The sequence below is a fragment of the Felis catus genome, chromosome B4 (genome assembly GCF_018350175.1).
Source record: "Felis catus isolate Fca126 chromosome B4, F.catus_Fca126_mat1.0, whole genome shotgun sequence".
Classification (NCBI taxonomy): domain Eukaryota; kingdom Metazoa; phylum Chordata; class Mammalia; order Carnivora; family Felidae; genus Felis; species Felis catus.
In genome coordinates this window covers 136,557,062-136,580,213 of record NC_058374.1, presented here as the reverse complement: position 1 = coordinate 136,580,213, position 23,152 = coordinate 136,557,062, and the positions used below count along the sequence as shown (strand labels likewise).

Here is a 23,152-nt window from a genome sequence, read left to right as displayed (position 1 = left end):
TTATGTGTTAGGAAAACCAACAGCCCAGAGAATTTTGGGTGTTCCTGAATTCTAGTCTTAATCTCAGGGACTGGCTCTTCTTCCTTTGGCTGATTTAAAATGAAATTGTAGACCTATTTGTTGTTTCTTCTTGAGCATACCATGGTACTGTTTCAAGGATTTCTTTTCCTTTAATTTTGTTTTTCACTGAATGTGGGGTTTGTAGCCATTCTTTTCAAATACATATATTTTTCCTTTATCTTCTCTGAGACATTTTGGTATTGTCCCCAGACCCTTGAGGCTCTGTTCATTTTTAAATCTTTTTTTCCCTATTTTTCAGATGAGATAAGATCTGTTGATCTGTCTTCAAGTTCAGTGGCTCTTTCTTTACATCTCTGTTCTGCTAGTAAGCTCATCCAGTGAATATTGAATATTAGACATAGTGTTTTTTCAGTTCTAGAATTTCCATTTGGTTCTTTTTTATAATTTCTATTCATATGCTTACATTCTTTTCTTCAATTATGGGTGTATTTCTTTTAATTCATTAAGCAAGGTTAAAATAGCTGTTTTAAAGTCCTTGAGTGAGGGGCACCTGGGTGGCTCATTTGGTTGCGCATCCAACTCTTGATTTCGGCTCAGCTCATGATCCCAGAGTTGTGGGATCAAGCCCCACGTTGGGCTCCATGCTGAGCACACAGCCTGCTCGAGATTCTCTTTCTCTCTCTCCCTCTGCCCTTTTCCTCCACTTGTGCTCTCTCTCTCTCTAAAATAAAAATTAATAAAGTCCTTGAATGATAATTCTAGTATCTGGATTGTCTCAGGGTTGGCCTGCATTGGTTTTTTTCCCTTAACGAGGGTCACATTTTTCTAGTTCTTTGTACTTGAGTGTACAGTTAAACTGTGGTTTGTGAGCATAATTTGTTCTGGAAACATGCTTGCAATCCAAAGCACTGGTATATCAAAGCAAATTTCCCCATAAGGAATAATGGAAACTCAGATGATTTGTTCCACAACCCAAAAATATTCACATAAAAATGATTACAATACTGTAATATAATACAAAATAATAAAGAAAAAATAAAGCAAAATAAACAAATTACCCTGCACTTACCTTTGAAAACCTTCTTGGCTGGTATGAGGAGACAAGAGAGAGGAGGGTTATTGTGTAGGACGACTTTCACTATCACTAACGGAATCACTAATATCTATTGGCTCAATGGAATCTTTTTCATTTCATGCAACTTTAACAAGGAATATATCCAATAACACTTGCTTTTGCCTTCTTTTGAGGATTTCACAGAAATGTGACATTGCGTTGTCATTCAACAGATTCATCACTCGCACTGCTATAGCCTTATTTGGGTGATGCTTTTCTACAAAATTTTGCGCTGTTTCCCCCATTTTACACGTATCCATAATCTCATTTGAAGTGAGGATTCCTCTGCCTTTTTCTCCTCCTCTTCTGTGACAAGATGTAGACGTAGACTTCTTATAATATCTTGCAATTTCGGCCACTCATGTACTTTGTTCAAACTTCTTGATTTCTGTCTTAACTTCCATAGTAATCATCTTCTTCTTCTTAACACCCTTCTTTTCAATCATTTTCTGTGTGGGGGCCCTTGTATATGCTCACACGGATGTTGACTATAGTAGAGCATTAATAAACTCTTATCATATACTGTATATATCGTAACTGGCAATTAGGCAGCAGAGGAAAGGGTCTCTATCTGCAGGCAGCCTGACCTAGAAGGAAGCAAAGCATTCCTAAGCTTGCTCTTGTCTGGAAAAGCCAAGGACTGTCTGTAGGTGCCTCGAAGTGACCAAAAATACACTAGTGCCAATCGTGGGCACCTTCCAACGTTCTGAAAAATTACTGATTTCTGCCAAACACCGCGGCCTGAGACTGAGCATCCGAGCATGGGAGACAATCACCCACAATCCCACAGAGAGGGAGGGAGGGAGAAAGAGAGAGAGAGAGAGAGAGAGAGAGAGAGAGAGAGAAACCATTGGCTCAGTTGTGATCACGTGACTTTCGATGTCACGTACTACTCATATTGCAAGACATCACTCATTTATCAAGTTAAAATTTTATTAGAAATGTTTGCTCATCTTGCGGAACACTCACAGAACAAATTACTCACAATTCAAGGTTTTACTGTATTTGGATTACATCCCAGACCCGTGTTATCCAATAGAAATGCAGCGTGAGAGGTGCCTGGCTGGCTCAGTCAGCGGAGGACGCAGCTCTTGATCTCGGGATTGTGTTCATGCTCCACACTGGGTGTAGAGATTACTTCAAACTAAAATTAAAAAAAAATTTTTCTAATACATAGTGTATATATATGTATATATATGTAGCCACTCACATGTGTAACTTAAAATGTTTTAATAGCCACCTGAAAAGCAATAGGTGAAATTAATTTGAATATTTTAATTTAATGAACGTGTCCAAAACGTATCATTTCAACATGTTATCGCTATTAAAAATCGACAATCAGTAGTTATTTTGCATTCTTTTCTGTGTACGAAGCCTTCAAAACCTGCTATACACTTTATACTTACAGCCGACTTCAGTCTACACACTAAGTTTCCATTGGAAATACTTGATCTATATTTAGATTTCATAAAATTTATAATTAAAATACAAGTTTCATATACTTAGTCGTTGCAAACATACTTCAAAGTTTTCCAGTCATGAGCAAGGGAGAGGCAGAGAGAGAGAGAGAGGGAGACACAGAATCCGAAGCAGGCTCCAGGCTCCGAGCTGTCAGCACAGAGCCCGACGCGGGGCTCAAACCCACGGACCGCGAGATTGTGACCTGAGCCGGAGTCGGACGCTTAACCGTGAGCCACCCGGGTGCTCCTCATTGAATTAATTTTAAAATTTAAATTAATGAACATGAATACAAAGCTTCAGTTCATCAGCTGCCCTAGCCTCGGCTCAAGTGCTCGACAGCCACATGTGACTGTGGCTGCACATCAGACAGTATAGGGCTGAACACTATAAATACTGTGCTGTGGAGACTGGATTCTGTTACATTTCTCTGAAGACTGTCGATGCTCCTGCTCTGGCAGCAGTTAACCTGCAAACTCTTGTCCCGCTGGCAGTGAGCATTTGCTTGCATTTGCATGCATTTGCAAATGCTTTGCATTTGCATACATTTGCATGAGTTTGGCCCTTTTGTTTCTCGGTGGGTCTCTGAGTCCGGCTTGCACACGCCTGGTTCAGGCATCCGTTGGAAACCTGGACAGAACTTAGAACAGCAAGCGGGTCTCCTCCTCTCTCCTGTTTGAGACTTCCCTCACATTTTCAGTGGCCGTGGTTGCTTCAGGTTCTGCACACTGGTTCTTCAGGCCAGAGGGACTGGGTTTTCTTTTGGGGTTTTAGCTGCTGTGCTGGGGAGTGACTGTGGCTTACTCTTAGGCTCAAAGCCTTTATGAATGGGAAACTCCCTCCGTACTTGTCCCTTTTCCTGAGTTTTGAATTTCTCCAAAGTCTTCCTGCTTTCGTATTTGCCAGTTTACAGTTGTTTTGTGCGGGAGATTGATCTGTTATGAGATGTATCTACCACAACTGCTGCTTTATCTGTTTTTAAAAGCAGTCACAAATTTACAGAGAAAGTGGAAGTTTAGTGGGAAGAGCAGATTTTTTTTCTTTCCCTGAACCATTTGGGAGTAAGCGGCCCCATCACCCCAAATATTTCAGTGTGTGTGTCCTTCAAAACAAGGAAAGCCTGGGGCGCCTGGGTGGCTCAGTCCCTTAAGCATCCGACTTCAGCTCAGGTCACGATCTCACGGCTCATCGGTTAGAGCCCTGAGTCAGGCTCTGTGCTGACACCCAGAGCCTGGAGCCTGCTTCAGATTCTGCGTGTCCTCTCTCTTCCCCTCTCCCATTCGCTGTCTCTCTCTTTCTCAAAAAAAAAAAAAAAAATCAAAACAAGGGTAGCGTTCTACATAACTGCAATCTGACCACCGAAACATGGATATTAACATGAGCTCATGACTACCGTCTCAGCCCCAGGACCCAGCCGGGTTTTGCCAGTCATTCCATGCAGGTCTTGTATGATCCAGGTCAGAATCACGAATTGCATTTGGTTGTCCTGTCTCCCCAGTGTCCTTCAGTCTAGAACAGTTCCTCAGTCTTTCCTTAGCTCTCCGGACCTTAACACTGAAGATTGCAGCGTGTAGCATGTCCCGGTGTGAGTTTATCTCATGTCTCCTTATGACTAGATCAAGGCTTGCATCTTTGGGCAGGAGTACTGCAGAAATGCTGCTGTGTTCTCACTGTGGTTTATTAGGTTGCGCTGTGATCCTAGTTTGTCCTGTTACTGTTATGTTCACTTTGATCACTTGAGTATCTGTGGGATACTGGGATCTGTCAGGCTTTTTCATGGTAAGGTACTCTTTATCCACTTTGTAATTAATAAGCATTTTGTGGGGAAAATTTGAAACTATGTAAATATTCCATTCCTTACCGAACTTTCATTTATTCATTTACTGTTTTTATATTTGCAGGGACTCAAGAATTCCTCTTTTATCAAGTGGTTATGATCCATTACGTTCTTCATTTATTTTGATTTTTAAATTGCCTCTACTTTGACCGGTAGGAGCCCCTTCCTGCTGGTTGGTGTCCTTTTGGCATGCCCCTGTCATTCTCAGAGCACTTCCTTCGTTTCCAATATAAAATATCCCAAACGCATCTGTACTTTCCTTGCCTCAGTCCTGGAATTATCCATTTCCCTAAATAGCTTTGGTCCTTTCAATGGAAACGAAATTCAGAATCCAGAATCTGGGCACTGGGCTGCTCACTGCCACTGGGATGGCACTCCAGACCTCTCAGTGGGCAGAGCTCTAAGGGTACATTTCCTCCCAATACACATGTATATGTGCATTTACACCTCCGTTCATTTCTGTACCAACCTCTCTCTATATTGAAAACCATGAGTCTACACCAGTACTGCCAATTCTAATCCTACCTCTCAGTGTTCTTTCTAATTTTCTTGCTTTTTCATATTTGCAATTACCTTTTCACACAACAAGAAGCTTGGATTTTGTTATTCTTAGTATATTTCCTTGTTTGATCAGTCTCCCTGATGTGTGATCATCTCCCATCCCCAGAGCCTCGCCCTCGCGTGTGGATGCTCTCTCTTCACCCCACTTGGATCACGTCCTGCTCTGGACTCCCATGGTCCCCCCAGCATGGCAGACATTGGTTTTTCTCTGCCCCATCAGACTCTAGGACTGACTTATTAGGGAGGGAACAGGAAATCAGGGAAGAGAGAAGAAAGATGAAAAGCTTTTCTCCTTAAAACAAAAGTTTCCCCTTTATTCACTTTAACTAAAAATTTCACAAATAGTACGTATCAATGATTTCATGTGTCACTTTTGACTGTACCCACAGTTTTAAAAATCTGTTTATTTTGAGAGATAGAAAAAAAAGTGCAAGCAGGGAAGGGCAGAGAGGGAGGGAGAGAGAGAACCCCAAGCCGGCTCCACGCTGTCAGCGCAGAGCCTGATGTGGGGCTCGATCGCAGGAACCATGAGATCATGACCTGAGCGGAAACCAAGAGTCAGATGCTTAGTTGACTGAGCCACCCAGGCACTCATGTGTCTATATTTTTATTAAAAACTTTACTAAGTTATAATTTATATTATAATAAAATTCACCATTTAAAAATTTACAAGGTACTGGTTTTCTGTATATTCAGGGTTATACAACTATCGCTGCTGTCTAGTTCTAGAAATTTTCATCACCCCCAAAAGAAACCCCGTACTCATTAGTAGTCACTCCCCATTTCCCCTCCCCTAGTCCCTGATAACCATTAATATATTTTGTGTCACAGTAGATCTGCTTCTTCTGGACATTTACTATAAATGGAGTAACATAATACATGATCTTTTGTGTCTGGCTTCTTTCATTTAGCATCATGTGTTCAAAGTTCATCCGTGTCGTAGCAGGAATCCTTCTTCTTCCTTCTTCCTTCCTTCTTATGGCCGACTCGTGATCCATCATACGCATAGACCGCCTTTTGTTTATCGTTGGCTGATGGACCTTCGGGTTGCTTCCACTTTTTGGCCTTTGTGAGCAACGTTGCTATGAAAATTCACGTACAGGGGTACCTGGGTGGCTCAGCCGGTTGAGGGTCCGTCTACTGATTTTAGCTCAGGTCGCGATCTCACAGTTTGCGAGGTCGAGCCCCACACTGGGCTCCACGCTGACAGTGTGGAGCCTGCTTGGGATTCTCTCTCTCTCTCTCTGTCTGCCCCTCCTCCACATGTGCCCCCTCTCTCTCTCCAAATAAATAAATGAACTTAAAAAAATTCACGTACAAGTTTTTGTGTGGGCATGTGTTTTAACTTCTCTAAGGTACGTGCCTAGGAGTAGAATTGCCGTGTCACGTGGTAATGTTCTCTCTCGGTTTTTAAGTTTTTATTTAAACCCCAGGCGGTTAACACACAGTGTAGTATCAGTTCAAGTGTGCAATATATAGTGATTCAACACTTCCACACAGCACTCGCTGTTTATCATGACACGGGTACTCCTTAATCGCCACACCTGTTTCACACACACCCTCCCCCGCTCTGGCGACCATCAGTTTATTCTCTACAGCGAAGAGTCTGTTTCATGGTTTGCCTCCCTCTGGTTTTTTCCCCCTTGCTCACTTGGTTTGTGTCTTAAATTCCACATACAAGTGAAATCATACGGTTATTTGTCCTTCTCTGACTGATTTCGCTTAGCATTATACTCTCAGCTCCATCCACATCATTGAAAAAGGCAAGATTTCATTCTTTTTGATGGCTGAGCAATATTCCATCACACACACACACACACACACACACACACACACACACCCCACATCTTCTTTATCCACTCATCAGTTGGTGGACATTTGGGCTGTTTCCATAGTTTGGCTGTTGTTGATAGTGCTGCTGTAAACATCGGGGTGTGTGTATCCCTTCAAATCAGTATTTTTGTGTCCTTTGGGTAAATACCTAGTAGTGCAGTTGCTGAATCGTAGGGTAGCTCTATCTTTGACTTTTTGAGGAACCTCCATACCGTTTTCCAGAGCGGCCGCACCAGTGTGCATTCCCACCAACGGTGCGGGAGGGTTTCCCTTTCTCCGCATCCTCGCCAACACCTGTTATTCCCTGTGTTGTTGATTTCCGCCATTCTGACGGGTGGGAGGTGGTAACTCGCTGTGGTTTGGATTTGCACCCCCAAGGGTGAGGGCAACTGGTACCGTTCTCTTGTTTTTAAGGAACATTTGTCCTTGCAAAGCCGGTATGAGTTTCCTCATAAGCTTGATTTGACTGATACTTTATTTATACCAAATGGAGAGTTAAGATATTTTTCCTGCTAATGTCTCCCTATATTCATGATCTAATGTTAATTTAAAATTTTGACAACCTTCCCAAGCTAATCAGCTATGCAGGAAGAGGAAAAGTACAGAAAATGTGAAATGTGTATCCGTTTTTAAAAGCTACATCTGTTTTTAAGAGAAGTCACTGAGAGCTGTAGAGATTCAGAGACTTTAAAAACCAGGCCCTGGTAGTCTAGCTGAAAGAATAAGCATGGCTTTTCTAGAAGCTCGAGCTCCCGTGACCGTGTGTAAACCGAGGAGGCTGGAATGGGGTGCATTTTTAGGAGGCCAAGTTCACTGGGAATGCAGAGCAGGGTTTCTCTTTCCAGTCACTGGAGTTCCCAGGGCGGGTGACTTTTCTAGATCTTTTACCAACGAATCCCTTTTCCAATAGTGAATGTAAGCCTAACTGGAAACATAGAAACCGGTAAAGTATTTCAGGGGAATTTCACTGTCAACATTAGGTAAGAGTTTTCTAGTTACAGTGAACTCACTTCAGCTTCAATTTTATTTTAAGAACCACGTCGAGAGTGTTTGAATGTCGGACAGTTTCGGAGACTGATCAGGGCAAGAACGGTGTGGCATTGCTGGCAGGGCATCGCCCTGTACCTTAGTTTCCACTAACGGTAGAGTGAATCTTTCTACGAAGGTGGCCCCAGTCTCTGAACGTTAATAAAAGTTTTATGAAAGGAGTTGAATTGGCAAAGAGATTCCAGAGAAGAAAACCACAGCTGTGGCCTGGTCCCAAAGGTCGTGCTGTGTTGGGGAAAGAGATGTCTTTGAAGACACTTGTCGACACGATGGATGTGGATTTAAACGCTACCCTCCCCCACCCCAGTCTAAGAGTTTACTTTTAGTGATTCATCGTTGGGTGGTTACGATTCTTAAACATTTTTGCCAGAATCACAAATACTGAAAAAGTGAATTCTTAGCAAAGAGCCTCTCCTTCTAGACTAGACTCTTTGGTTTGTTTAATGGACTGAGCTTTGGAGGCTGGACATAATGCAAAAATGTATCTGCCACATTAGAATTTTCATTAGACCATAAGTAACAATGTGAAATGTGACAAAAGCTTCAATAGGTTAATGGACTTTCTCCCTCCCTTCCTCCTTCCTTCCTTCCTTCCTTCCTTCCTTCCTTCCTTCCTTCCTTCCTTCTTGGCAGGGTGGTTAGCGCAGTGACAGGAACTTGGGCTCTGGAGTCACAGAGAGTTCTGGCACTTAATGGTAGTGCCGTGCAGGGAGGTCACATCCCTGTTCTGTGAAATGTGGAAAACGACCACACCCTCAGAAGCTGGTTTTGGGACTAGAGGAGTTAACTCCTGTAAAACACCAAGGGTACTGCTTGCGCCCGTCTGTTGGGTATGAGCCCTGCAATTGTACGTTTCCCCCCTTGTCATGAAGCCTTACTCCCCAAACCACGGGGCCTCCTGTCTTGGAGCAGCACACACCCCCTGTTCTCGCCCTTCTTCTGTGGAGTTAGGCAAACTCTGAGGTGTCTACCCCAAAATGACATCTCCTAAGAAATACCCTATCCGAAATAGAAATCACGGATGTGCCTTTCAGGAAACGTCTTCACGAAGGCCCACACCGTGAGCCACTCTCCCTGTGGTCCCATTTTCTAGTCCAACATGTTTTAAATTTTTTTTTTTCAACGTTTATTTATTTTTGGGACAGAGAGAGACAGAGCATGAACGGGGAAGGGGCAGAGAGAGAGGGAGACACAGAATCAGAAACAGGATCCAGGCTCCGAGCCATCAGCCCAGAGCCCGACGCGGGGCTCGAACTCCCGGACCGCGAGATCGTGACCTGGCTGAAGTCGGACGCTTAACCGACTGCACCACCCAGGCGCCCCAACATGTTTTAAATAGAAAAGAAAAATTTGTCCTTTGGGGAAGACTGAGGTAGCTGTGTAGGCTTTGAGGCTGGAATTTGAAGGGCTAAGTGAACATCAAATTTGACTGTATAGACGTGGGAGCCGCTCAGCTGTATGGGAAATTGTACTTTGTGTGTTTGTATGAGGCTTCATAAAATATATCTGTATTGGTTACACGTCTTTTTTTTTTATTTTTATTTTTTAAGGTTTATTTATTTTTATTTATTTATTTATTTATTTATTTATTTTTTTAAATTTTTTTTTCAACGTTTATTTCTTATTTTGGGGACAGAGAGAGACAGAGCATGAATGGGGGAAGGGCAGAGAGAGAGGGAGACACAGAATCGGAAACAGGCTCCAGGCTCCGAGCCATCAGCCCAGAGCCTGACACGGGGCTCGAACTCCCGGACCGCGAGATCGTGACCTGGCTGAAGTCGGACGCTTAACCGACTGCGCCACCCAGGCGCCCCTAAGGTTTATTTATTTTTGAGAGAGAGAGAGAGAGAGAGAGAGAGAGAGAGACAGAGCATGAACGGGGGAGGGTCAGAGAGAGGGAGACACAGAATCTGAAACAGGCTCCAGGCTCTGAGCTGTCAGCACAGAGCCCGACGCGGGGCTCGAACTCACGGACCGTGAGATCATGACCTGGGCCGAAGTCGGACGCTTAACCGACTGAGCCGCCCAGGCGCCCCTGATTACATGTCTTAACTTTAGTTTCCGAATCCTTTTTTGGGGGAGATAATTATTTTCACTTTTTAAAAAATTAGACTTTTTCTTTAGAAGTAATTTCAAACCTCCAGAAAATCTGTAAGAATGAGAATAGTACAAATAGTACCCATAGACCTTTTACCCAGATTTGCCACTTGTGAACATTTACCCTCATTTGCTTCTCCTGTGATCTTTTGTTATCCACGTGTGGTCTGTATGCAGATGCAAACGGTGTACAAGACATATACACTGTGTACATCATTTTTTTCTGAACTCTTTGAGAGGCAGCCGCTTATATTATGGTTATTTACTTGTAAAAACTTCACTGTGTATTTCCTAAAAATAAGAACTCTTCTCTTACACAATCACAGTAATCAACATTAGTAAATTAAACATTGAGATACTACTTTAATCTATAGCCCGTATTGACCCACTTGACCCAATAATGTCCTTTATAGAATTTTTAATTTAAAAATGGCTTTTTTTCTACTTTAGAAGTATATGAATGTACAGAAAGTTCACATGACCCTCAGACGGTAAAACTGTGCTGTGGCCTCACCCTTTTGGGGAAAAATATATATAATATATACATTTATACATATACACACATTTAAGTACATATAAAATGTATAGTAGAACGTATTTCTACTAATTTTACTCTATTTTTAAAATTAAAAAAAAATTTTTTTTAATGTTTATTTTTGAGAGAGAGAGAGAGCGCAATTGGGGGGAGGGGCAGAGAGAGAGGGAGACACAGAATCCGAAGCACGCTCCAGGCTCCAAGCTGACTGTCAGCACAGAGCCCGACGTGGGGCTTGAATTCACAAATCATGAGATCATGACCTGAGCCGAAGTCAGATGCTCTACTGACTGAGCCACCCAGGCACCCCTATTTATTTTTATTTTACGGAGAGATCCTGTGAGCGGGGGAGAGGGCGAGAGAGGGAATCCTAAGCAGGCTCCACTCTCAGCGTGGAGTCTGAGGAAGGGCTTGACCCCATGACCCCGGGACCATGACCTGAGCCCACATCAGGAGTGGGGCACTCAACCAACTGAGCCACCCAGGCACCCCTAATTGTACTCTATATTTTAGACAGAACTAGATTTCAGATAATTTTGTAGACAACTTGTTGACTTTTAACTGATCACAGATTGGCCAGGCATTTATGCTATTTGTACCCGGTTTGTTGAGGACGTATGTCAACTCAGACACCTAGGTGAAGTAGCTGTGCCTCCTAGAATACCCGCCCCTCTGATGGCATCCTGTCCTACACCATGAGAACTCCTGTGCGGTCTACTACTTGGATCTGAACCCTCTAACGGGCTGTCATTCTTGTTTGAATGTAGATCCCCCTCACCAGCTCTGGTGCCGTTCCTTACCTTGAATTCCTGTCCAGGTTCAGTGGGATGGACCTACATGTAAATGTTATAAAGAGGTAAGTGGTTTCGTTTGCTCATATGAAAATGTGAATTACGGAATGATAAGAGAGAGGCTATGAGGTCATGAGAGCTAATCAGGTCAACAGATATGTGTGGAAGATGAGTTGGTAGAGCTCGTCCATATAGAATTTAATGGAGTTAATCCTCAGTCAAACGTATATGTAGACAAGTCTTTAGTAGCCTCGATGTAGGATGCATTTTAGAACAAAAGAAATAATACTGTATTGGAAACGGAAACATAACAAATTAAGACAGTGCTAATATATATTATGTGCAGCGTACTTCAGGTTTGGAAATAATACATTTTAATTTTGACGTAAAAATGTTAAGATGCAGAATTTAAATTTGTTCATTTTTATTTTATTTCTAACGTCTCTCATTCAAAAGCGATCATGTTTTAGGAGGTAGAAATGAAATATTTTTTAAAGAGGTCCTTTGGATTCTGTACCTGTAGCATGCGCTTGGGGCTCGCTCACTTTACCTGCAAAAGGGGAGTGTTAGAGTATGAACTCTCATGTCTCTATCAGCTGGAAGGTTCTTTGATTCGAGCATGTGATTCAGGAAAGGCCATTTTAGTAAAAAAAATTGCTCAGATTATCTGACTCTAAAGGAATAAACCTCATTTTCTCAGGAGTCGTGCAGTTGTAAGAGTTAAATCTGATCCTGAAGCATTGGCAAGTTTTGGTGTGATAGCTTTCCTGACGGAATCAGTCGTGGATGCAAGCGTAGGTGTAAGAAATCATGCAGCAGAGGGGAGGCAGAGCAGGGATTGTTCAATGGGCGTGAGTTTCAGAGACGTGGTCCACAACAGTGTGCATATACTTCACACTGATGAACTGCACGCTTAAAAATGATTAAGGTGGGAAATTTTATGTTGTGCGTTTTTTTTTTCTTTGGTTTGTTTCTTTTGATTTTTTATCACAATTAAAAAAAAAAAATCGGTGCAGGAACACCAACACGAGTGACGAAGTATTAGCCCCTAGGTAGCCGGGGACTGCTCTGTGCTCTATGTAGTTAATGGTCCGTAAGTGTTGGGCTGAGATCATCTCCAGATTTATTCAAACGAATGACTATTTGTTTTACAAACTGTATTTTGATGCTCCTAACCTAAAGCAGTCCCCATCTGTGATAAGGTTGTTGGGTAGACAGTCCCCTCATTTGAATGTTACTTGTTGGGAAAGCTAAACAACTAGAAAACCCAAAAGCAGGAGAGTTCTTTTTTTGTCTTTTGTTTTTGTTCCTTTAATTGTGAAACATCAGTCTAATAATTAGCTTGAGATGAAAAGGATCACAAGTTACTTCCTTAAATATAAAAGGCTAAATGTTTAAACTAAGTTTGAAAGGTTTAGCTGAAAACTGACTTAACCCAGGGGGCTGAATTTTCTTTGCTGTTGGAGACAGTGAATCGTAGCCAACAGAGATGCTCCCTCTGGTAATATGGTAGGGTATATCCATGAACGCACTTCCGCTGGAAACAACTAAACTGACTGATATAAGGTAAAACGTATACATGCATTTTCATTCATTAGCGAGCTGGCCAGAAAGCCAGGACTCCTTAGAGGCCAACATGAAATGAGACGAAAGCCAGCTTTTGCCCTGAGAGTATTAGCTAAATCCCGGTGGATGTGTGTTTCAGCTTGGTTGGCCATTTAGAGTGGAGGGGACAGGAGACACGCTGAGGTGGAGGGACCCAACAGAAGACCAGTACATATAAAGTTAGGACACCTAAACCCTCATGTAAGCGTAAGTTATAAATATAAATCTGCATCACAGAAGGGCACAACAAGGAAACCTACCTTTTTCCATGCTGCATTTGGGCAAAGCACAGTAAGTCAGTATTTATGCAAGTCTGTGCCTGAAATAATGCTACCTGTGTGGTCTGAGAAGTCTCAGGCTAGTAGTTCACTTAACACTGGTCCTGGCCTGGGTGTGGCCTTCTGTAGAGGAATACATTTTCAACCTAGCCCTTAAAGAATTTCCACAAAGTGCCAAGTAATACCAGACCACACACACAAAATATTGAAAACATATGAAGAGACAAAGAATGAGGTTGGCAAACCAATAGAAGCAATGTCCCCTAGGATCAGATATCCAAGTGCTCGAAATACTGGAAGTATCAAATATAGAATCTAAAACTATTTTAGAATGTTCAGAAGAATGAAAGAATGGACTCAACATATAAATACGAAAGAAGAGGCCAAAAGGGATAAAAAAAAAAGATTTGGAAAAGTACGGAGCAGAACTTCTGGTACTTGAAAGATGCAATAACAATTGTCGATATAAAATTCAGTGGCTGGGTGAAAGTCGTGGATTAAACACAGCCGAAGGGAGCATTAGTGGAGTGGAAAGTAGTTCCAAAGCAGTTATCCATGAAGGCCACCCAGAAAGACAAAGACAGATAAAGTATGGAGGACAGGTGTAAGAGACATGGTGGGGAGAAAGAGAAGGCCAAGAGAATTCTTACTGGATTTCCAGATATACAGGGAAAGGATAGGGAAGAGAGATATTGAAAAGGATGATGGCTGAGAGGCTTACGCCAGCCAAATGAAAAGAAACGCCTACGTAGACATGTCCCAGTGAAACTGCAGAGCAGCAGAATCGGAGAGAGGAGAGGAAAGGCAGCAAGAGGAGAAACCAGACTGGCCTAGGGGACCGACCATAGACTGAGACTGGTGTCCCTGGTTTGAAACAGTGGGAAGGCCTCTCCCATGCACGGGGAATAAAGTATTTGCCAGCCTAGGACCTGTAAGGTCTCTTTCTGTGGGAACACCGGGGCCCTTTTCGCTTCTTGCCATAGCGTAAGCTCAAGCACTGATGTCAGGCCATGTGGAAAAGGGAGAAACACGTGTCCCCTCTGCCTGTGGTGTTCAAGGTCACCTTTCAACTAGATCCTGTGTACTACAAAGCATGCCTCTTACTTTTATACACACATGTAGTATGAAGGAACCCCTACAATTGGAGAAGGGCAAGTCGGGGGCCTTTGTGTTTGGCTCTAACTCTTGATTTGGGTGATTGTTAAGTAGGCATTTGCCTTAATTATAACTAAACCGTGAAAATACGTATTCTTTTCTATCTATAAGTCATATTTCGTAAACACAATGTAAAACTCAGTAAGTTCAGGAAACAGATTAGCTATAGCAGAAGAGATAAGTGAACTGGAAGACCGGCCAGGAAAAAACTTAGCCGGAAGGCAGCACAGAGTCACAGCAATGAAACTGGAACTCTGTGAAGATGGTAATGAGAGACGGGATGGGGTGATACCTGAAGGAGCAATGGCTGAGGACTTTCCAGAACCGAGGGAGGGTTCCATCCCGCTGACTCAGAAAGCCAAAGAAGTCCCGAGCAGGATTAAAGATGGGGGTGGGGGCGCAACTACGCCCAGACCGAGAGATCTTCCAAGAAGCCAGAGGGCAACGGCTAGACAAAAGTGACTTCTGAACAGCAACAGGGATGCCAGGGGAGTGAATTGACGATCACAGTGTCTGGAAAGAAAATCGTTGCCATCTTAGAATTGTACATAAAGGACATATCTTTCAGTATTTTCAGAATTGAAATAAAGACCTTGTAAAACAAAAATGGATTTGGCCCCCCAGCAGATCCAGTGAAAGAACTTTAAAGGATGGACTTTTTAGGTGGAAGGAAAACGCTCCTGGATGGACAGTTAGAGGCGATGCAGGAAAGAGTGAAGGGCAAAAAGGACAGTGAGAGTGCAGTTGGATCCAAACACCCGCTGACCTGAGGAAGCACTAAGGGCTAAGAGTAACGATGGCTTTGGGAATTTAAAAATAGAAGAGAATTAAAATACACGACAGTAGCAATATATACACGGAGAGGAGGGACTAGCATAAAATGTCCTCGAGTTGTTACCTTGTCCAGCAGGAAGATGAGAAATCTTGATTAACTTTAGACTTTGAAAAATGTGCAGGTTATAATTTCCAGAACAACTGCCAAAGATTAAACATGGAGTGTTCAGAGGCAAACAAGTGGATGGAATCCTAAAAAAATGGGATTAACCGAAAGAAGGCAAAAGCCCGCAGAATAGGGCAGAACCAATAAAGATCCCAAATGTATTGGCGATTGTAATAAGTGTTCCACTTAAAAGGCACAGATTGGGGCGCCTGGGTGGCGCAGTCGGTTAAGCGTCCGACTTCAGCCAGGTCACGATCTCGCGGTCCATGAGTTCGAGCCCCGCGTCAGGCTCTGGGCTGATGGCTCAGAGCCTGGAGCCTGTTTCCGATTCTGTGTCTCCCTCTCTCTCTGCCCCTCCCCCGTTCATGCTCTGTCTCTCTCTGTCCCAAAAATAAATAAACGTTGAAAGAAAAAAAAAAAAGGAACAGATTGTCTGACTAGGTAACAAATAGTAAACTCCACTAAGAGAAAAACCTATACAGGCTTACAGAAAGGTTAAAAAGTGAAAGGGTTTCAAGACCCACCATTCCAAGAAACACTAAAGAAAGAGGGCGCCGCTAAGTTAATAGCTGATAATAAGCTGTGTTCTCCTGAAGCAGACAGAAAGATGGAGTTCAGGGGTGCAAGATGCAGTGTAGGGGAGACAGCTGTGAAGGGAAGAGGGCCAGAGGGGAGTTGGGCCCAGGAGCTGCCCTGCGGACTGGAGAGGGAGGGAGGGAGGAAGGGGGAGATGGGGAGCGAGTTCGCACCCGGCTCCAGGGACACGGGGCTCCGGGGACACCGGGCTCCGGGGACACCCCCGCTGCTCCATTTCTCCAGCTGACGGTGGGTACACAGGCATTTGTCTGTTTTTGTTCTTTAAGTCTGAAACGTATCTTCAAAATAGTGTTTTGTGTCTCTTCCGATACATAATTAAGACATGAAAAATATTACATTTAACATAGAACCATAAGTCTGGATTCCTGGCGAGTTTCCCTGTTGAAGTTGGGCACTAACCCCTCCCAGCCTCAGTTTCCTCCAATGTAAAATGAAGTTAATTTCTGCTGGAAACGCTCCAACGTCTTCTGCTTACCCCAGTATGAAGTCCATTATCATGGCCACAGCACCGCAGAGCTGGCATCCATTTCCATCCCTGCACTCACCCGTGTCCCCTGCCCTGCCGGGCGGGCTCTGGTCTCCGTGGCCACCGCCAGTAGCAAAGCTGGGACGTGCTGAGTTCCGGCCCCCTCGGCCTCATGCCGCCGTGTCCTCCCTTTGCTTTGTCCAGAGAGCTTTTCCTTCAAGTGGACCGTTCCTGGCTTCTCTGCTTGTAGGTGTCCGTCGGATTGTTCCAAAGAGGGGCTCTGAAGTAGTTGATAGATACGTGGATAATGTGAGAGAGAAAACAGTTACAAAAGCAGATGGACCACGGGGATGGTACAGACATACATCCACCACGAAGTCCTTTACAGCGTGGCAAAGAGTGCCCCTGGAGTGGACTGGGGACCCCTTAGAGGTCAGAACACAGGACTGCAGCAGAGGGGTGCGATGTGGGGTGTGACCCGGCACCTCCACTTCTCCAGCCATGACCTTCGTCTCCCTCAGTCTCTTCGTCTGCAAACCAGGACGATCATGGCCCCTGACCCACAGTCGTCGTGAGGATTAAATCAGATGGGGCTCGCCGTAGGAAGCGCTCACGAAGTGTCAGCTTTAATTGCTCAGTTCCCACACTACCTGGGAGGAATAAATGTTAGATTTCATTTTATGGATGAGGAAACTGAGGCACGGAGAAGCTAGGGACTTGGTCCAGGTCTACACTGCTGGCAGATGGCAGTGTGTAAGAGATACCTCGCGCTTATAAATATATAATTTAGAAATTCTTACAATTTTGATCTTTGCATGCCCTACATAAGCATTTATTTGGTTAAAACATGTTAACAAAAAGTCTTTATTTTTATTTTTAAGGGGAGGTGGGAATGAAATGAATTGCAGTCGGACAGTAAAAGAACTTGAAATCCAAGTAGGAGAAAAGGTAATAGAGATCTTTTAAAATTCTTCCCCCGCCCCTTTGTCAAAAGTATTGTCAGCAGAGGTAGATGAAGCAGAATGGGCCACATCTTGCTGTCTGCACTCTCCCGTCAGAGCCGTCTGACAAATAGATCCGATAACAAGCCCGTGTGAGAGCTTGCATTCAGACGGCCTCGGATGGTGTCTCTTCGGATGAGTGACACCAACAGGGAGTCCTGGAATATGAGTCACTTTTGTAGTAACTTTAGATCCTCAGTATTAGGGCTGCCCTTTCTGGATTTGTCGAGGACTGAAGCAAGGATCTCTTTGGAAAGAGAAAACTACCGCTTTTCAGCAGCAAATGCCAATTAAGAGCAGCATGGCAAAGATAACTGGTGAAACCCAAAGTGGCATATATTTAAGTATTGAGTAACTTTGCCACAGAAGCTACTGCATGTGTTTAGGAGAGGAGCATATAGCTTTGCTCCTTCCTGTTTGCTGATTATGGTTGGACATCGTCGCGTACGGCTAGGGAGGGAGGAGACGTGCGTGGCTTCCCGGGGTTGGAATCGGACCCCTTTTAAAATGCATTTGAGCCTGTCAGTTACACAAGCAGTTTGAGAATCATGATTTAATTCACCCGGTTCAATATGTTGGTTTGAAATGTGACAAATCTTCTTTCCTTTTTGAACCTTCTGGGATTTTCATACATTTCAAAATTTAAAAAATCGCCAGAAATCCACAAAATGTTTGTCTGAATTTCCCTGGCTGAAGCCACCGACACCAGAAAATTCATCTTAATGTGACATTTTTTAGCATTACATACTCCTAAAAATCTGGTTTCACTACGGGCTATATTAGTAAGAACCCTGGCGTAATTATCTGCTTCTGCTATTGTGGTTCATTTGTTATTCTGTAAGAGATACATAATATGATTGGTATCATTTATGGCACGCCTTTAATTTGTCTCTTCATAAGCTGTGTTAATCATGAAACACTCCTGGGAAAGTCAACCGTTTGTCAGAATCATCATATCAACATAAACACCATCGTGGATCAAAAATACAGCATTTCAGGGGTGCCTGGGTGGCTCAGTTGGTTGAGCATCCGACTCTTGATTTCAGCTCAGGTCACGATCTCACTGTTGGTGAGAAAATAAATAAATAAACATTAAAAAAAAAAATACAGCATTTCAGCGAGCGCAGCGCGTACGGACCTGGGCTGGGATTGGAAATTACCAACAATAAGGCCTCGCCGAGGAAAGCCACAAGGGACCCTTGATCTAATTCCTCTGTTATCTCAGCCCCCTCCCTCTTATCCTAACAGTGGGGGGGGGGGCCCTCCCACTGGTTAGGAGCGAGTTAATCAGTGGGCTTGCACAGTACAGCTTTCAAGCAACTTCTGGGGAAAAGGCCGAAGAGGGGTGATTGCAGAAGCGCTAAATCCCTGGGTGGCTCGGGGAGTTCTCTGCCATGCATGCTGGCCAGCGTCCACCGCACCCCAGTTCTACCTGGGGCCCCGACTCTGGGCAGGCAGGTGGAGTAGGACAAGACCGACCTGGGGACTGTTAAAAAACAAAAAACAAAAAAAAACCTCAACCGAGTAAATGTGAAGATCTAATCGGCTTTATTAAGCCATTTGTGAATTGAACAGCATCCCCAGGAAGCGAAGGAGAGGGGAGCTGCAAGGTGGTGGATTTTAGTGGGAGGGGGGGCGGGGCAAGAAGCTGTTAGCGAAGGGAAAGAGAGGATTGTTTCAGGCCAGGTCACCTTCCCTGGGGCGAAGGACAAGGGTCTTATTAGGTGGATCACCTCACCTGTCTGTGGGAGAGGGAGGAATAGGGAGGGCCCACGAGACAGATGACCTCAACCGTGCTGGCCGGTAAATTCCAGATTGATTGGCTTCGAATTCCAGTCCTGGAGAAGCTGAAACTTCAAATAAGTCTTGGTTTGCTCTGCCGAGGACAAGGGACTCCATCGAGTGCCTGTGGCTTTCTTTTTAACAGGACCGGTCGGCTCTGGGTTTCCGTCTTGGAGCTTTGCCACTCACCAGCGGCCTTGACAAGTCTTTATCACTGGCTTTCCCTTAGCGGGGATAATAGCACCACCCTGAAGTATAACTGAGCTCAAGGGGTTCGCCGCTTGGGGTGCGTCAAACTGAACACAGCCCAAGGAAGTGTTGAAAGCGAAGAGCTTTGCGTTACCTGTTACGAGTAAGGAGACAGGGAGATAGTTCTCAAAGCGCCGTCTCCCTGTGGGGTTAGTACAGGAAGCTTTCATTCCGTGTGTCGAGGACAGGGGCAGGAGCTGACGGAGGCACTTGCGGTTCAGTGGGACACGCCAGCGTGTCGGCATGCTAGGGTGCGTACATCGTGTGTTTAAGAAAATGGCGGAAAGCTCTGCCTGTGGGAGGGGACCTTAGTATTCTAAGGAGCGGAAGGTAACTTCAGGGCAACTCGGGGGGGCTTCCGCACGGGTCCTCAGCTCCAGTCCGGCTCATACTGGCTCTAGCAGGGGGCTCTCTGGTGAAGCGTCTAGCTGGAGGTCTTCTCGGCCGGACCTGTTGGCTCCGCAGAACAAAACACATCCTTCCCTTCTTCCCTTCTGCTGGTAGCTTTCCTCCCTCCTATTTGAGTAACTTCCCGTGGCATCCTGGTTCCCGGAAGTGCTGTTGTGTGCCTTACAAACACCCGGTGTGTTAAGCACCTGGAACAGTTGGACAAGGCCAGCCTATCGCTGTCTCATTATTACGGCAGCTGCCTTTGAAGGATAGACAGGAACACCAGTGGACCTCATCCCTTCCCACCCACTCCCAAAATAAACAGAACCAAATATCCTCACCTGTTAGCCATGTGCAGCAGCGTATTTCCAGTTAAGACTATTGTCCTGCGAATGGCCCCCACAGGAGCGCTGGTGGCTGCGTTGAATGCCTGGGAGGTTTTTTTATTTTTATTTTTATATGTAACTTATTGTCAAATTGGTTTCCGTGCAACACCCAGTGCTCATCCCAACTACCTGGGAGTTATGAAAAACAGGGTCTCTTTAGACATGTGTTGTCACTGCCGGGTGATCTATATGGTTTGGGAGAGCTCATTATTTTGTTTTAAATATAAGTCCACATAGCTTGCCAGAGCCGAGAATGTGTGCAAGTAAGTGTCTCTGAATTTTGGGAGCCAGAATTTTGCTGTGTGTGTGGTCTAGCCTTTCTAAGCCGACAGACAGCAGTCAGGGCCCCAAACCGACTGAACCCCAGTGCTTGCGTTTCCTCATCGTTTCCCCCGCAGTGAGCTTGGTCTGATGGCTGGTTCCTCGGCCTTTCCCTTCTCCATGGGCACTTTGACCCTCCAACAGGTGTTTACATTCCCGCTCGTTGTCGAGTTGAACCCTTGGGCTCTCTGAGCCCTGTTTTCTCCATCAGTCACGGGGTGGGAGAGGGCGGGCCAGACTGGATGATCCCCAGGTCCCGTGCCTCCGTCTTCTGGTGAGTGTGATCCATGGCTTCACGGGAAGAGGTGGCCGTCTGACCCCGGCGGGCCCTGTGTGTGGGAGAAGAGAAGCCGTGTTAGCCCAGGTGGTCCTCAGGGCGTCACATTCTGGCTCCGGCTGGTCCCGGTCCCCTGATGGCGCTGCACCGGGTCCTACTCGGTAGGGGCTCTGAGTCCTGTGCTTTCCTTCCTTGCTCTCCCTCCCTCGATCCTTGCTTTTCATCTGGTCACAGGTACGTTCTTTCCTTTGCGCCTCTTCTGTGCCATGACTTGGCATCTGCTTGACGGGTCCTTGAGGTCTCTGGTCTATTCAGTTCCCTGCTCTCATAGTCTCCTAGGGAAGCAGAGGCATTTAGCGGGAATCAGGCACACCTGGCCTGAACCAACCCTGATTACTTCCTGGGGGTGTGGCCTGACTCCCTCCCCCGAAGCCCGGGGCCACCGGAGGGTAGCTCTCGGAACAAAAATGGGAGATGGAGGGTTTTGTTAGAAGGAGAAGGGAATAGGGGCAAGGGGATTTGCAGAAGGGGACCAACAGCACCCGCTTCAGCCTCCTGCCGAAAGGATCCCGCCGCCCCCGGGCCTTAATCCTTTGGACGCTATGTAATTTTTTGAATTTTACCAGCTCTATGAATAATAGCACTGATTGAGCACTTACTAGGAGCTGCTGTAAATATCATATGGTGTTAAATTATTTCGTTCAAGGGGCGCCTGTGTGGCTCAGTCAGTGAAGTGTCTGACTTCAGCTCAGGTCGTGATCTCGCGGTTCGTGAGTTCCAGCCCCGCGTCGGGCTGTGTGCTGACAGCTCAGAGCCTGGGGCCCGCTTCGGATTCTGTGTCTCCTTGGCTCTCTGCCCCTCCCCTGCTTGTGCGCATGCTCTCTCTCTCTCTCTCTCTCTCTCTCTCTCTGTCTCTCAAAAATAAATAAACATGAAAAATATTTTTAAAATTATTTCATTCGAGGGGAGCCCCACAAGGCAGGTGCCATCCTTACCCCACACTGATATGGAGGGAAACGACAGAGGGTGAGCACTGTGACCAAGGCTGCGGAGCTGGTGGGCGGAGAAGCTGCAGTTCCCGCCGTGGCCGCTTGGCTGCAGAGTCCTTGCCCTTAACCAGTAGGCCCCCGGGCCTCTTGGAGGCCCGGTTAGAAAAAGGTATTGATGCTTCCTTTGCATTCGGCAGACGTGACTCTTTGTTATGCCCGCGGGTAGACCAGGCCAGCACAGAGAAGTCTCTCGCTCACCTTCGCCTTGAGCCATCTTTTTGTACAAGTGACGTCTACTTCAAGGGGGCATTTGGGAGTTTTCTTCCTTTCCTCACTCTGACGTCCTGCCTTCGTCGCAGTTCTTCCCACATCCTCGGGCTTTTATGCTCCACGCCTGTCCTGCACGTCTCCAGCTTCATCCTGCGCCAGTGGCAGGGGTCAAGGCCTAGGGCATTCTTCAGGGGAAGAATCTCCCAGGAAAGAAAGGACCAAGGCAAAGCTTCAGCGCTGCCGGGACAAGTTTTGGTCTTTGTACTCTGTCTTATCTCTTACCAACTCCCCCCACCAAGGGTGAGGTAGAAATGCCAGAAAATCTCATCCTGCTACTTGAGGTGGGGTGGATGCTCATTATGGGCCGGGACCAGGGAGTTCCTGAGAGACAGGAAGCTGTTCTGAGCCATATAAGAACACAGGGTATGTTTGGAGACGTCATGACCCTTCCCCGTGGCCCCATCTACCAAAGCAAAACAAAACAAAACAAAACAAAACAAACCTGTATAATTCCGTTAAAGACACAAAAAAAGAAAACAACAAAACAAAACCCAGACACATCCAGCGCCCCAGGCTGTTTGCTCTCTACCACGTCACCACCCAAATCAGGGACGCTTTTTTTAAGCCTGGGCGCCATGATGTCAGAACATCTGGTCCACCCAGTCAGCCGTGACTAGTGTGTCTGTTGGACACCAAGTGATCTGACACAAGTTTTTATGGGATTACCCTGGTGCCTTGGACTTGGATGGATGCAGCCTGAGTCATTTCCGAAGCAATTAGTAAATAATGAGGGGTCCTGAGCTGCCTGCTTGGTTTGTTATATCCTCGTGTGGAAGAGACAAAAGTAATGGGTCGATTCATTTTCTTAAATAGGAGAGTTTTCCTAAAAAAAAAAAGGAAAAGAAAAGAAATTAAAAAAATTATTGCTTGAGAAATAAAGCAGCAGTCATTAGAATCACAACCATTTCATAAACGTACCTTCACATTACAACACCACATTAGCATGAACGAATGTACCAGAATGCAGTCTGTTTGCCTAATAAAAAGACTGTGTCAAACTCAAAATGAGGCCATTTACTAAAACATACAAGCTCTTGGTTAATTTATAATATTCTCCTAATCCCACTTTTATCACCTCTCCTTTGGTGCACT

The 23,152-nt window shown here is 45.1% G+C and overlaps 1 protein-coding gene across 2 annotated transcripts in view; it reads left to right on the top strand.

Moving 5' to 3' along the window:
* EFCAB6 (EF-hand calcium binding domain 6) overlaps positions 1-23,152 on the top strand; it is a 248,861-nt gene that overhangs the window by 35,362 nt on the left and 190,347 nt on the right. For both annotated transcript variants that reach the window (XM_023257575.2, XM_023257574.2), the window contains exons 6-7: positions 11,271-11,359; positions 17,217-17,283. In XM_023257575.2, the coding sequence (XP_023113343.2) occupies positions 11,271-11,359; positions 17,217-17,283 (156 nt within the window). The remainder of the gene's footprint in view (positions 1-11,270; positions 11,360-17,216; positions 17,284-23,152) is intronic.